Genomic DNA, 16,866 nt, shown 5'->3' on the forward strand with positions numbered 1-16,866 from the left:
ATCTATGGGTGGGAGCTCTGTCTGTCTGCCAAATAAATAAATAAATAAATAAATAAATCCAGAGGCAGTGTAACATAGGGAGAACATGGAAGTTAACACTTAATATGTGTCTTCTATTAAATCCATACATTATCTCAATTCTAACTTTTCACTCTGATGAATTATCTTATGTCATAAATGCATAGGTATAAGCACATTTTAAGCAATTATTTACAATGTTTGCTTGCTAGGAAAATGTCAACACATCTCATAATTATAAACCGCATACGTGTATTCAAGAACAAATAGTCATTGAAGGACAATCAGTGCCAGATGTGTGGTACACTGGATGTAATATATACTATATAGCAGATAAAAATGAAATGGTTATAATAATTAAAATTATAAATATGAATTTGGTTACTTTAGCATTAATTGTTCTTGAAGGAGAGAGATCCTTTTACTAAACAAAGGATTTTCTTCTTTTTCAAATTTTATTTATTTACTTCAGAGACAGAAAGAGAGCAAATTGAGAGGAGACCCCATTCACTATTTCACTAAGCATAAACCCACATGGCTGAGGGCGAAGCTGAGAGCCACGTCTCCAACATGGCTGACGTGAGTCGTCACTGCTATCTTCCAGGTTCTGCATTAGCAGAAATTTGAAGACAGGAACTGAAGGTGGGAAACAATTCCCGGCACCTGACGTGTGAGGCAAGTATCTTAACCACTAGGCCAAATGACTCTTGTGTCTCTATTTCATAAACTAAAGAGACTCAACTGTGCAGCCCTGGGAGAGTAGTGTGAGTAAATGGAAACAGTGCAGCCTTCCAAGAGATTCGCACCTGCCAAATCTTACGCCCAGAACATTTGTCCTCCTTAATACCCCACCCCATTTTAAGTCAACGTACTAGTAAAGCAAAGACAAGATTTATATATGTATATAATATGTATATATATATATGCCTTCTAGAAGTGTTAAAATGTTTGTTAAAATATTTTGAATGCAGAAAAACAATCATGACATTCGATATAATATTTGGTGAGCTATCATATTTCTGTTGAGGCTGTTCTTTACTTTATGTCTTTTGAATCTATCCACCTCACTCACCCTATCTAGCTATCTAAATTCTGGGAGCTAATTACCAAGAATATCCAAAAACCTGTTCCTGCTAAACAGGGAGTGAAGCAAGCATCATGTATTGCACATTGTTTAGCAATAGGGGGTGACAAAATGTTCTCAGAATGATGTTGGCATAAGTCATCCTTTGAAAATTAGCTAACATGTTGATGGACAATTTTCTTTATAGGCAAAGCATGATGGGACTACAGCTTTTACAAATTTTTGAAATCATATGTGTTTCTCAGGCTAAATCTTCAGAAAACTTTGCTCCTATTTCATCTACAAACTTGAGTTTGCAAACTTAATACAGCTAAATATAAATGCAAATGTGGATGGAACGTTTACCCTTTAACATAAAATGTTTTTTATTTGATTTCTCTTGATTGCTGCCAAGAGAAGTTGATACATACATTGCAGCTTATGGTTTCTGGATTTTGTTGCAAATGTTGGAGCAAGGGGTTGATTGATTGCTATAAACATGTACCAATGGCAACAGCTGCTAAAAAAATCAGAAAATGGAATGAAATGATTTAAAATAAACAGTAGTTACAGTTATAACATACATACTGCCTAGATATTTTTAATTTTCCTTGCCCTTGCTAAAAATGAAACACTTATGTAGATAGCAGGAAAATAACTGCATTCCAAATTAAAATGTTCATGCCTCAGAAGTATGAGCTTCTCTGACTTTTTGTAAAATTTTATCTCAGTGACTTTCTCTATTGCATTAGGTTTAATTTTCCCCCCAAAATTATCATTTATTTGAATTTTTAAAGTGTAACTAGTTTATAGCAAATGGTTTTTATTTCTTTTCTCTGTGCCCTTTAACTTCCCTTACTACTATTAATATCTACCACTTCGTTTCATTAGTCAATAATGTCATGTCATGAGTCATGTAACAACTGACATATGAAATGGCATTTTCCTTTGGAAATTGTCAAACTTTTAAAGATGAATCTTCGACTGATCTCTCTGTAATATGTAAGACTTGTTCTCAGGGACAATTAAGTTTAAATTGTCTTATATGTCACAGTTACTTGCTTTATCTAACTTTGGAATTGGAACCACAATAATTTTCACATGTATATTTTGAAAGAGTGTTTTCTGGTCCCACAATAGGAGCTTGTGAAAACCAGAATAGATCTCAGAGACCACATGGGCCAAACCTCTGTTATCCGATGCTCATTTTGTACACTGGAGGAACTGAGGCTCATAACTTCTCTGAACTTGTGAAAGGGAAGAGCCAGGCTGGGACTCCAATCCCAAGCTTCGGTGACCAGTGGTCTTCTTACCTTGTTGGAATAAATCTGCCTTCTCAGAGTAGGATATCAACCAGGAGGTATTATTTATTTTCCTTAAGCTTTACTCACACATGCATAGTTGTGGTCTTGAGCACTCAGAAAAGATAGAGGCAGGTCTTGGGTTTCTTAAGTCTTAATTAACCCATTCATTTCTCATCTTTTCCCCGGGAGAAAAGATGGATTATCACTTTGGTTGACATGGAAATTGAGTTACAAAAAAAAAAAAAAAAAAAAAAAAAAAAAAAAAAAAAAAAAAAGAGGTAAGAAGTACAAAATGACTTTCTGATTGAGCAAGGGTTTTGTTTTAAAAAGTCCTCATTAAATCTATTATTTGTGTCTCAGAATTTGTCTCTATACAAAGTTAGGTTATACACAATTGTTGAGTTAGTAGGAAAAAAAACAGTAAATGCCACTTAAATCCAGAGTCCTGCTCTGATTGAAGATCAGTATGGATTATATGCATGTCATTTTTAGTGATATTTCTTCTTAAAAAAGATTTATTTATTTGAGAAGTGAAATGGCAGAGAGATAGAGATCCTCCATCTGCTGCTGGTTCACTGCCCAAGTGGCCATAAGAGCTGGGCATGGGTCATGCCAAAGCCAGGAGCATGGAACACCATCTGTGTCTCCCATATTGGTGGCAGAGACTCAGGTATCGGGCCATCTTCCGATGTCTTCCCAGGTGCATTAGTAGGGAGCTGGAACCAAAGAAGAGCAGCTGGGCCTCAAACAGGCAGTCGTAAGAGATGCCAGCATCACAGGACTAACCTGCTACAAGCCCAAAACACCAGCCCCTTTAATGACGTTTTTGTTGGGAAAATGGATTGTTTCCTTGTGAGGTACTGGATGTATAAATATTGTTCACTGGACTTTATGGGAGGAAATATACTTTTTTTTTCAACTTTCAAGCATTCTTAATTGGGACACGCTCATATAAAGAAAGACAGATTATTAAGGGAAAAACATGTTTATTAATGTGTGCAGGACACATCTCAGAGAAATGTCATGCAAATTATTGCAAAATGGTGGCTCAGGGCTTTGCTGTATAGCATCTTCAAAAGAGAACAGTAAATCTGTAGGAAAATGACAGGATGCAGAGTAGTTTGGGGGTTGCAAGTATGTGAGACTGTGGGAAGCTTTGCTTGCAGATTTCCCTGGTACTATCTCTGGTCTGATAAAAGTCTAGAGCGGATTCCAGTGAGGGAGAATCTGTGCCCCATCTTTAGGTAGAAACAGAGAGCATGAGAGAATAGAAAGCGTTTTTTTCCTTCATTTACTGCTTTCTAATTGCCTGAAACTCAAAAATAAGTTTTGAATGTTAAAGAGTCATATTTTGATGTGATATTCTGGTGTTATTTAAAGCTAAAATAAGATACACTGTAGTCATCAATTTAATATTTGGGTTGGCTTTTTCCCTTTTTTAAGATCTATTTCATTTTATTTGAAAGAGTTATAGAGAGAGGTAGAGACACAGAGAGAGGTCTTCCACCTGCTGGTTCACTCACCAGATAGCCACAACAGCTGGAGCTGAACCAATCTGAAGCAAGGAGCCTCCTCTGGGTCTCCCATATGGGTGCAAGGGCCCAAGGACCTGGGCCATCTCCTGTTGCTCTCCCAGGTGCATTAGCAGAGAGTTGGATCAGACGTGGAGGAGCCGAGACTCAAACTGGCACTCATATGGGATGCTGTGCTGCAAGCTGGGGCTTTAACCTCCTCTGCCACAGTGCCTGCCCTGGTTTGTTTTTCATTCTTGTCCCATTCCCTCTTACATTTTTCCATGCACTTTCTTCACGTATCTGGACGTGGTCATGCCTCCATCACACTGAAAGCCAAGGCTTCTATTAGTTTGTGATCTCCGATTCCATACATTCTATTTCGTATAATTCCCATAAAAATGTGTTACACATGCAGTTTCCTTCTCATGTACACCTTGAGCGACAGCAAGTGATTGCTCAAGTACTTGGGTCCTGGCCAAGCCAATAGCCCTGGCTATTGTAGGCATTTGGAGAATGAATCAGCAGATGGAAATTTTCTCTCTCAAATAAGTAAAAACAAATAAATAGAAATTTTTAAAAAGTTACACATTTGCACTTATATATAATGCATAAAAATATAAATTTACATTTTAGGTTTTAATGAGAATTGAACATTTTGCTTATGATTTTACATTTCTGGTGATTAGAAGAATTTTCCAAAGATTGACTTTTGGTGCAATATGTCTCAAATCTTCTTTCCTCCACAGTTGTCACTGACTTCAGGTACATAGCATTGGGAAATAACATTTATAGAGCAATATGTCTGTGTGCTGAGAATCAAGACAAGAGGTCATAAGGGTGCTCCTGCAAGCCATTGTTACACTGAGACAGCCAGCAGCAACTTAATCATGAGTGGAAATGACTATGAAACCACATAAAGGTATCCCACTAAACTCACATTAAATATATACCTCACTGAGTTTCTTTTTTTGCTGGATTTTCAAAATGGCCGTAGCTACTCCAATCCATCTCAATATGTCAAGTGACAGGAGAATTCAGAATGGAAAAAAATAGCTGTGTTAGTCTAGATATTTTGATTTTGCAATATTTTCTACAAAATCTGATCATGTGACAATATTGTTAGTAGCTTAGGGCAAGCGAAGAGTTTTTAGGAGACTGAGGCTTTAGTGCCTTTAACCTAAATCTGACTCTGACCTCAGCTTATTTTCTATTCTCTTCCGTTACCCTTGCAGACTATGAACTCCATGGCCTCAAGAAGGTGACCTCTCTGCTTTTCATAAGCAGACAATTCAGTTCTCATTAACACCTTGAAATGGAAATTTTATCTAGTCAGGAATGTATTTAATAATGCCTTAACCCATATTGGAGTGAAAACTATATAATTTATTATGGACTTAATATAGGCTAGATCTAATTTATTGTAGGCTAAACAGACTAGATTTGACATAGGCTGATAAAATACTTTTGATGGAGTGTTGACATCATCTTCCAACACCTCTCTAGGAATTAGACTATTAAAAACTGAGTATTTCAAAAAATTCATAAAAATTTCCTCTTATTCTGACATTTTATGTTTTGTTCATATCTCCCTTCATTCTTCCTCTTTCTTCTTTCTTTCCTTATTTTTTTAAAGATTTCAGAAATATAGAATTAGTTTAACCATATCTTTAGGTCATTATTCATCATTATCATTCCTGTGTTGATTGTCTTCTTAAGATCAAGTGATTTTTAAATAATATAATAATATAATGAGCATTCAAATGAATATCTAAAAAATCCAATAAACTCAACTCCACTGTTCCACCCTCCACCTACTCCATGTAGCTCACTACTGTCTTAAATTTTGTGTTCACCATTCTTTTGATAATATTTCTATGTCTAAAGGATATACATTAATTTTAATTATTTCTGGATTTCATAGAAAGTGTGTCATATTGTAGACTTGGAATTTTTCCTTCTTTCAACTTTGTTACTAAATTATTATATGTTAGTCCATGCTATATATATAGCATTCTATTGTGGTTAATTGCTGCAATATAGTTATTAATTTTCTTATTGATGTACATTTGCATTGTTTCCAGTTATTAACAATTGCAATCAGTGCTGTAGTGAATTATTTTGTCATTGTCTTGTGATACACACAAGCAAAAATTTTTCTTGGGTATTTTATCAGGAATGAAATTATAGAGCTTTAACTTATCACTATTTAGCTTATAAAGCTAATTTCAACTAATTTTCAAGAAATTTTGTGACTATCATGTTCCTATTAGTGTTGTATATAGAGACTCTCTCAATCTGTTTCTCCTCAATACACAAATATTGTTAAACTTCTTAACTTTAGCCCACTGAATAGAGTAAAAATATGTTTCATCAAAGGACTTCCTTACACTTTCCTCACTACAAGTGATACTGTCACTTCATATTTTTATTGGCAAAAAGTACTTCATTTGCTTTGACTATATTTTTATACAGTTGCCTCTTTTTTTAAAAAAACACAAAACCTTTTTATTTATTTTCATTTTATCTGAAAGGCTGAGAAACAGAGGGATCTTCACTCCCAATAGGTTTCCATCAGCCCAGGCAAGACCAGGTTAAAGCCAGGAACCCATACATGGGAGTGACAGGGACCCAGGTATTTGAACCTCCACCTGCTGCCTCCCAGGGAGTAGATTAAAAGAATCCTGTTGGGAGCTAGAACTCAAACCAGGCACACCAGTATAGGACACAGGCTTAGAAAAAATATTGTTGGATCCTGATGTTGATCTTCTGTCACTTATTCTGTTCTAAATATCTTCTCTGACTGTGTTTTGTTCTTTTGAAATATATTTTTTAATTTACAGAATTTCTTAAATATATATATTTATATATGCATACGTAATATTAATTTTTAAATTTCTGGTGGATGACTTTTTGTGCCTTACAAAATATGTAACCCTAAACTATGCCACTTTGGTGTATCGATTACTTTGGGCTGACGGTACCTGAAGAACAGCAAATGCAAGGAGAAGCTTTCTCTGTACCCCTCCCCACTCATCTGCTCAAAGACATATCCTCCAAAGGCAATTCAGTTGTCATCAAGAGTTTCATCGACCAGGGAAAAAGGCTCTTCTCACAGGAGAGGAAACTTAGAAGTCAACACCAACATTAAACAAACTTTGTTACAAACTATTAAAGCTTTCATCTGTTGTTCCAAGGAACCACTTATCTTTCCTAAAAATTGCGTACTCTCCTACATCCATCCCCCCTTCCCCTATGAAGAGAGTGATGGGACTCTGTTGAACAAATTACCCCAACACTTTGACATTTGAAAAAGCAGCAGAAAGAGGAAGGGCACGTTTAGCTTCCAGTAGCCCTTCTCCAGGGAAGCAGGTGGTAAAACCCTCACTTAGGAATATGCTGCTTGTCCTCAGAGGAAAGTAGATTAAGAAGAATCTGAATAAATAGGCCCTCTGTGTTTCTCCCAGTGTATTACTATCATAGCATACTGTTTTGCCCTTCAATCATATTTCTCCCTGATTGCTCACTCTTCTTCAATGCTAAGTATAAAAATACACAGATTTACATATTTCTTAGAGTCTGCATTTGTGAAAGCGCCCATGCCAAACTGAAAAGGGAAGAAAAGTCATTTGTTTTCCCCTAAAATGGTTTTCAAGCCTGAATTCAAAGCCACCTCTTAGAGAGTTACTTTAATTTTTCTGCTCTGCCTATATGAGAGAGATATGCATGCCATTAGGTGTTTGCTTTTTCTCTTGTTAATCTTTTCTTATAGGGAACCCAGTTGAGAATTTGCTCATTTTCTTTCCCTACACCTCAAAGTCAGAAGAAAAATTAACAATTTTAAAGTTTTGAATTTTATATTTAAAAGCCTCACTCTTCCTGTTGATATTTAGTTGATATTTACTCCTCATGTGAAATAAACTTTTAATTTCATGTTACTGCTATAAAGAAAACCATATTTACAAGTTCAATGTATCAAATCAATTCTTTTTGCACATCCTAGTGATTTGTATGACTGTAAACTTCATGAGAAATATCTATAAATGTGGGATTGATTCACAGACTCTCTGATTTTATCTGTTGGTAAATCTGAATACTCCTTTGCCAAGCATACCTTCTTTGTTGATATAGGTTATATTTACAAAATATAATATATTTATAATATAATAGAAAATTGATATTCTCTTTCTGCTCTATGTGTGTGTACGTTTTCCATCCACATGTCTGCTGTTAGACCTTACCTAAATAAATTTGTTATGCTTTTCTTTTGTTAATCTGCCTTTTTTATGAGTGTTGGCACTGATGACCCTAGAATGAGTGAAGGAAGACATCACACCTTTCCACCCCTACAATACTTTCTTATATCAGAGTCACTAAGTTCGGAGTAGTAGAATCCTCAGAAGTTACCCACAGAGGTCAATTGATTCCTGCTGTATAGTTTCTAAAAATATCTGCTTTTACTGACTTCTTACCTTAGGTAAAATGTTCTGAAGTTTTATTATGCATCAGGATTACCAGGATGGTTTGTTCAGCTAAAGATGGCTAGGTACCACTTTGAGAATTTCTGATTCTCTAGTCTGGGCATGGGGTTCAAGGATGTGCATTTCTATGAGCCTTCCTGGTGAAGCTGATGAGACTGTTCTGGGACTACACGTTGGAAACAAATATCTTAGACCAGCTTTTGTACAACTTGTGAATTTCAGTCTTTTTTTTTTCCTGTTTTTCATGACCATTTCATCTGTGTTTTTGTTACTCATCATGTGACAGGCAAGAAGTATGTTAAATTTGACTTCTTTATGGGGCCAGTACTATGGTGTAGTGGTTTAAACTGCCACTTGAAGGACCAGCATCCCAGGTGGACACTAGTCCAGTACCAGCTGCTCCATTTCCGATCCAAATCCTTGCTAATATGCTGGGAAAGTAGCAGAGGATAGCCCAAGTGTTTGGGCCCCTGCACCCATGTGGGAGACCCAGAAGAAGCTCCTGGTTCCTGGTGTAGGCTAGACCCATCCCTGTTCATTATGGCAATTTGGGGTGCGAAGCAGCAGATGGAATACCTCTCTTTATCTCTTCCTGTCTCTCTAAAAGAGTTATAGAGAGATAAACAAAATAAATCCTTTTTAAAAATAATGACTCCTTTGAGAACAGAATTAGTTGAAAATTGTGTCCCTTATGGAGATAATTTAAATAACATTTTAAAATAATATGGAATCTACTTTCTAAAAAGATGTATTCATTTATTTAAAAGACATAGAGACACAAGGAGAAAGAGTGAGATAGAGATATTCTAACCACTGGTTTGCTCCCCAAATGTCTACAACAAATAGGGCTGGGCCAGGCTGAAACCAGGGTCCAGAAAATCACCCAGGTCTCCCACACGGGTAGTAAGATTTGAGTACTTAGTCATCACATGCTATCTTGCATGCACATTAGCAGGAAGTTGGATCTGAAACAGAGTAGCAGGCCTTGAACCAGTGACTCACATTTAGAATGTGGACATCCTAAGCAATGGCTGAAACTTCGGTGCCACAAAGGCATCCACAACAGGCAATCTGTTGACCTTGCTGAGTAATAGTATTCAGTACTCTTTTCTGTGTGAGACAGATTAGGCTTTTATCCTTGAACCCTTTGACATTGTATGAGGTATAGTGCAAATTTAAGTTCTATGGGTGAGAGTAAGGGAAGGCAAGGGAAAATTCACAGCTTGTACTCCCAGAGAGGAAAGGGAAACACTTACCGTGTAATAACTAGTCATAGGTGACCGTTCATTTATAAAGCAATTACTTAAGCTTGTTAAGAGTAATTTGGAGACTTAAGGTATATTCCCAGGTATATTTGGTACTAGCAATTTCCTGACCTTATTAGCTATGCCTTTAATTTATTTGCTTTGGTTTCAGCAGAGGCTTGTTTTAACTGAACATCATGACTAATAAAATATTCCTCAAATTCTTTCTGTTAGCTTTGCAATTGTATTCCCATCAAATGAAGGGAAGAGAATCTTAACTTTGCATGTTAATGCTGAGTTCAGTCTACTCCATGAACCTTTGCTAGGTTGTACATTTTGGGAAACATTTTTTTTATAAACGCTTGTTGCTCTGCTACAAACACACATAACAAATGCAACTATATTAATAAAATAATTTCATTATTCATTTGTACAGGAAAATTAATTGCATGCCACCACCTGTGTCAGGTGCTCCAGTAGGCAAAGGCAACAGAACATCAACAAGATTGATGTGTGTTCTCCCTACGTTGATCTCAGAGTCTTGCCTGGAAAACAGATAGGTCAAGAAGCATGACTAGTGAAACAGAGTATGGTAAACTGAAGCAGTGAGCTTGCGCAGCTGGTGCTGATTGGTGTATGGGATCTGGCAGTGATAGGATTCAGTGATACGTTGACATATTGAGAAATGTGGCATCACATACATAGAAAGGAAAGGAGAAACATCTCTACTCACAGGAGATTAAGCAGTTGCTGTTCTTCACAGAACAGTTCTGCTCTAAACTATCAAACTTGGGTAGTCAATGAATATTCATGAGTAAGCATTTTGTTTGGAATCCAGATTCAGAAAGGCAAGCAATAGAGACCTAAATTCCTCTGGAATTGTTAGCATTCCATTAAGGAAGAAAGGGAAACAAGTTCTCAGTTTAAACACCAGAAACTAAGTAATCAGCAATCAACAATAATATAAATGGAAATTTAGGAAGACTTAATGATGCTCCAAAGGAGAGCATTGTCCAAGAATAAGTAGGTGTGAGAACTGTTGTTTCCACTTATCCCTTAAAAAAAAAAAAAGCAGAAAGTCTCCATTTTATCTACAGTCTTAAATTCGCTGCAGTGATCAACTCTTGTAAACCAGAATAATAGCATCTTTGGCAGTAATGCCTGCAAAAATAACAGGGGAATAGCAGGAGGCCTGCCTAGAACACCCTAGGGGGCTGAAATGCAAAGCTTCCTGCACTTGTGAGATAATGGGATGCAATTCCCCTTGGCCACCTGTTGTGCAAAACAAAGTCCCAGAAGGGATAAAATCTCCCAACAACCTGGCCATCCTTTACCATCCCTGATAGTCCTCCCCTTTACCTTGTTTTTTGGTTTTAGTTATCAATTTTCTCTCACAAATAAAATGCAAATGCCCAAACAATCCCCCAATAATTGTTGTGCTTCTATTTTTTAAATGAACACCTGCAATTGCATGGACTCATCCTAAAACTTTAAGTCTTATTGTTTTAATGTAGCATCTTCTACTCTGGTATCCTTTGTCTAAAAGAGGGACTCTGGTAACAAGAATGAACCTTTCCTCTAACATTACCACACTTGATCAAAAATCAGATTCTGTTAGGAGGGCTGAAGGTACACTGCATGTTAAGAAGTTCCTGTGTGAGAATTGAAGAGCTCTGACTAATGGAACTGAAAGTAGACAGGCATACAGGTTAAAATTGATTAGGTTTGTGAGCTGGAAGACCACGCCTTTGCCACACCCCTGTGTGACCTCATGCCCCTACCTGGCCACACCTGGGTGCCCACCAGCCAATCAGGTTAAATAAACACTCCCCTTTGGAAAGTGGGTTAAAAGCCTGGAACACAGTGTGTCCGGCCCTTCTCTTCTTCTCTGGCCTCTTGCCAGGAGGGGGCTTGCTGTAGCCCTGCACCTCCAGGGTGCATGGCCTTCAGCCACCTGACCTAGGCTTCCTAGCCTTGATGCTCCTCCATGTGGCTGGTTCCAAGTGCTCGATATGAACCCAGATTTACCTCTCTCTCTCTTAAATAAAGCTCTCACTCTCCTATACATCTTTCTCACTGAATAAAAGCCTAAAGTGTAACATGCTGCCTCGTTTATCTGTGCCGGGATTTAGAATTCTACTCTAAATATTAGGCAAGAACCCTCTTGGGCTTATTAATATTGGGGATTTATTAATAAGCATGTGGTAATATCGTATGGCACCCCAAATTCCAGTAGCATATGTGGCACCCCAGGTGGCGCTTCTGGGGAACTCTAAGGGGCTACATTTTCGTGTAGAATTTAAGGGGTCATTCCTGAAAGCAGAACAAGGACATAAGCCTCAGCCATTCTAGCTCCTTACCAGAAAATAGATAAATTTGGAATTTACCCCTTACCTCTGCATCCTTTGAAATCTGAATTTACTTCTTATCCCTGCATAATTTCTTTCTTTTTTTTTATTTATTTATTTGTGAGGTAGAGTTATGGACAGTGAAAGGGAGAGACAGAGAGAGAGGTCTTCCTTCCATTGGTTCACTCCCCAGATGACCACAACTGCCAGAGCTGCACCAATCTGAAGCCAGGAGTCAGGTGCTTCTTCCCAGTCTCCCACATGGGTGTAGGGGCCCAAGCACTTGGGCCATCCTCCACTGCTTTCCCAAGCCATAGCAGAGAGCTGGATTGGAAGAGGAGCAGCTGGGACTAGAACAGGCACCCGTATGGGATGCTGGCACCGCAGCTGGAGGATTAATCTACTGCGCTATGGTACCAGCCCCATCCCTGCATCCTTTCAAGAGACCAATTCAGTCTCACACCTCTTGTTGTTCCCTACCTCATCCCCCACATTCTTCTCCAAGTTTGGAAATGGCACCAAACTTGAAAAACCTGTGTGGAGAAACTCACTTCCATTTGTCACCTCACCCTAAGATATGAAAAGGCCCAGCCCATGTTTGGTCTGTGTGTACTCTGCAGTGAATTTATTTTTCCTGAATAAATTCATTTTGGCTGTGAGTTTGTATCCTGTCTCCTCTGTTCTATCAACCTTTTCCTTGCACTGATCATGAGCTAAGTTCTTCTGTGTTAGTCAGAAATTAATTTAAATCTAAGTAGGGATGGTGGGGGATTGGATAGTCAGCTGTATATCTACCTTTTTGTCTTTGGTATATTTTCAGAGCTCTAAAAGTGTTTAATGTTGCTATTTATAAAATTATTCTGAAGGTGCTAGACTTTCAGAGACAAATACAAATAATTGTATAGCTCTTAATATATCATTCTAAAACATCACTAGAATGTCATAAAATATCTTATATGTACGCATATATCTTTAAATATTAAAATGAAATATCTCTTTACTTTTTTTCCATACTTAGAAACATAATTGTGTGTTGAACACTCTGGGACAAAAAATGAACCTTCAGTTTCCTAAAGGTTATTTCATTTTATTTTGCCTAACTACCCCACTTATCTGTCTTTACACCACCTGAAAATCAAATGTATAATAATTTCCTACAAATGTTCTGGGCAAGGTTTGGTTGCATATGTATTTCATAAGCTTATACTTATAAAAGTTCCTTTGTACTGAGCTGAAGAAATTGAACCAGGGGATTGATATGTACTTTCCAAGGTATAGTAAATTAATGCTTTGGCTCTCTGCCCCTGTGGAGCTACATTTAGATTTTGATTGGTGAGTAGTCAGGAGTAAAGGGAGTTTTGTCAAGCTTAGTTTAATTTGTACTGGTTGATTTAAGCAGTAGGCAATTAGAGATATTGACAACAGAGTTCCAGGATATCAATGGAAAAGCAAAGGTGGCATATCGAGGTCATGGTGTGAATGAGCTCCACCAGTAGACAGAGGGATAAGTAGAGTAAATCTGTATGCAGTGTGTGTAGTTTGTATTTAGTAGAACATTTTTCATCCCACTATATCAAAACAATTTCAATAACCATTGGAAGAAAGCTACTTCTCTGCTAAAGACAGTGGGAATGTTGAATCATCAGGTTCGTAACTAACTCAAAGTTACACTATGTTGATGTGAAATTCCAGGACATGGAAACCAATCTATACTATATAGCATATAACATGTGACATAGGGGTGGAGCCTGACCTAGCCCTGGTTGGTAGGGACGCTCACAGATGCAGTTGAGGAAGGGATAGAGTAGCAGCACTTCTGAAAGCTTTTGCTGAGTCCTGCTTTGCTGCTCAGTGTTTTGGGTGTGTGCAGATGAGGAAGGTGGTTGTGGGCAAACAGTGGCATTGGTCTAGCCCTTTGCAAGTGGCTGCTGATGGTGGACAATGAACTTCACCTGTTTGGTGTACAGGAATATGGGCAAAGCTGAAATTGTCTGCGTTGCTTTGCTGGCCTCTCACCACACCACCCACGTCACCATTTTGCCTGTGGATGTCAGCAGCCTACAGTCAGTGTTCCAGGCTGCTAAGGAACTTAAGCAAATTTTTCAGAGATTGGGCTATTGTGGGGAGGACCAAGCAGACAAAAGAACAGCGCAGGGTCCTGTGTCGTTCCTCCACGAAGACGGGGAGCGACATAATGGCGCCGTGACTCGGATAGGAGGGAAGAGGCGGGAAGAAGTGGGAAAATACCGGAAAGAGAGACTAGCAAAGAGCCTAGGGAAAAGCCGGACGGAAAAGGTGCCGGAAGAAGCTATCGAAAGCCTAGGCATAGACTCAGATACGGACTGTGGGAAAGAAGTTAGGATTGGATGTTAGGGTTGAAAGTGAAAGTGAAACCTAGAAGAAATTTAGACTCGGATACAGACTGTGGGGAGAAGCCAGGAGAAATGAGAGGGGAATATTGTGGGACGAAAAGTTAGGAAACATACCGGGTAGAGAAAAATGTTAGGGAGGATGCAGCCGCGGGGGCAGGCCGAAGCGGAGACGTAAGCTAGATTGGGATTCGTCAAGTCAGCCCGGGGAACAAGGGGCGAAAATCTGGAACCAGAGGCGGAGACATGGGCCAGGTTGGAATCCGTCAGATTAGCCTGAGGAGCAAAAGACGGGAAGCCAAACCATAAGGCGGAAACGTAGGCTAGGTTGAATTCGCCAGGTTAGCCCGGGGAACTTAGACTGAATACCGGTGGCGGAAACGTGAGCTAGGCTGTGTGACTCGCGGAAGCCGCCGCGCGCAGAGGGAGCGCGTGGGGCATGAATAGATAGGAAGCGCGGGGCCGTGGTGCGGGCTCGAAGGGGCGCGGAGACCGCGGAGTGAGCATGAAGCCGGAAAGCGGCTCAGAGCCGGGAAGCTGCCGCGGGGCGAGGCGCCAAGAAGCAGCCTCGGGGCGGGCGCCAGGATGCCGCGGGGATAAGAGAAACAGAAGCTTAAAAGTAAAATGAGAGAAATAGGAATGCTGGCAGATAGAAGTAAAATAGGAGAGATAGGAATGCCCGGAGGTAGAGAAATAGAGAAAAATAAGGCCTCCCCACAACACAGCAATGAGAGGGCTTGGATTCGGTCTGCCTGATTAATAAGATGATAAGCACCTGCTGGTGGCTAGCAGCTTACCCGCTGCAGGTCACCAAAGACAGGAACGAATTAACATCAATAAGTCTCCCCACAATACGGCAAGGAGAAGGCTTGGATTCAGTTTGCCTGATTGCTAGGGCTTGTAAGCACCTGCAGGCAGTTCTAGCAGAGCAGAGCATGCACTGCAGGGCACCGAACACAGGCACGCATCAGCGCCTAAAAACCTCCTCACAACATGGCGAAGAAAGGACCCAGATTCGGTTTGCCTGATTGGTAGGGCTTGTAAGCACCTGTGGGCAACTCTAGCAAGCAGAGCAGAGTGTGTGCCATGGGGCACCGAAGACAGGCGCGTATCAATGCCAAAAATAAAAAGAAAGGGGGATCTGTGGGGAGCAACTCGGACTAGACTAAGTTACTGGAATTAAGACTTATTCTATGCATCTGCTCTCCCACAATATGGCGCGGGGAGAGGAGGAAACAGCTTCTACACAGCTGCCTCCAGTTCAACCAATAAACAGCAGGACCTGCTCCTGATTGGAGGAGAGCAGCGTACTCGGCGTGTGGGTAGCAGAGTTGGGATTGGTGGAAGAGGACTATAAAGGAGGAGAGAGACGGCATGCACCAGGAACATCTATCTGAAGGAACACCTGTGCAGCCCCCGAGAGAGCCGGCCTGCGGTGTGCCGCTCCCCTGCGGAAGTGGGGAAAGTGGCAGGGGGAACTGCCCTTCCACGGAGATGGAAGGGACGGTAGCCAACCTGGGAAGAACCAGCAGCAAACCCGGGGAGGGCCGAGCAGACAAAAGAACAGCGCAGAGTCCTGTGTCGTTCCTCCACGAAGACAGGGAGCGACAGGCTATGCACATCTTAATGCTGGGCTCATGCCTAATCCAAAGCACTTGTCTCAAATCTTTTTTCAAGAAAAGTGATTCATCTGTTCTCCACAGGTAAAGGATTGCTGACTTAGGGTGAAGTGATCACTGCTGATAGGCTGCAGGAGGTATTGGAAACCAGTATCTTTGGCCACTTTATTGTGATTCTGGAACTCGAACATCTTCTCTGTCGCAGTGAAAATACATCCCGGCTCATCTGGACGTCATCTCACAAAGCAAGGACACCTAATTCCAGCCTGGAGGACATGCCGCACAGCAAAGGCCAGGGACCCTATAGCTCTTCCAAATATGAGACTGACCTTCTCAGCATGGCTTTGAACAGGCATTACAACCACCAGGATCTGTGTGCCCAGGTACAGTGTTTACCAATATGACATACGGAATTCTATCTCCCTTCATATGGACACTGCCGCTACCAATCATATGGTTGCTTCACTTTTTTGCAAATGTTTTCATTTTGGTGCTGTACAATGGAACAGAAGAACTGGTTTGGCTTTTCCATCAAAAGCTTGAATCTCTCAGTCCTCTGTCAAAATACCTGAATGCTGCTACAGGCTTTGGAAGCAATTATGTAGTGACCCAAAAGATGGACCTAGATGAAGATAATGCTGAAAAACATTACCAAAGTTGATTGGATTTGGAAAAGCATGTTAAAGTCTCCATTCCAATGGCAGATCCCCAGAGCTGACAGTGGCAAAGCCTGAAGCATCATTTGCCTTCTGTGGACTGCAGGGTGTGTGGATTTCCACTGAGCTACATGATATGCATTTGTAGTAACTTTGAGCTAAGCCTCCTTTCCTTCTTAGAATTATTTGTAAGACTATGAAGGTATGTGTGTGTGTATGTGTGTGTATGTACACTTGAAATAAAAGGTAGGTA

At 39.9% G+C, this 16,866-nt stretch overlaps 1 protein-coding gene across 1 annotated transcript; it reads left to right on the plus strand.

Moving 5' to 3' along the window:
• The first annotated feature begins 552 nt into the window (after nt 1–552).
• LOC100349261 (3-keto-steroid reductase/17-beta-hydroxysteroid dehydrogenase 7) lies at nt 553–16,675 on the plus strand. Its single transcript, XM_008267201.2, is given in 6 exon segments — nt 553–622; nt 13,845–13,920; nt 13,922–14,082; nt 15,950–15,985; nt 15,988–16,326; nt 16,329–16,675. Coding segments are annotated over 6 exon segments (1,029 nt in total).
• The last annotated feature ends 191 nt before the right edge of the window (nt 16,676–16,866 follow it).

This window comes from Oryctolagus cuniculus, chromosome 4 (genome assembly GCF_964237555.1).
Source record: "Oryctolagus cuniculus chromosome 4, mOryCun1.1, whole genome shotgun sequence".
Taxonomy (NCBI): domain Eukaryota; kingdom Metazoa; phylum Chordata; class Mammalia; order Lagomorpha; family Leporidae; genus Oryctolagus; species Oryctolagus cuniculus.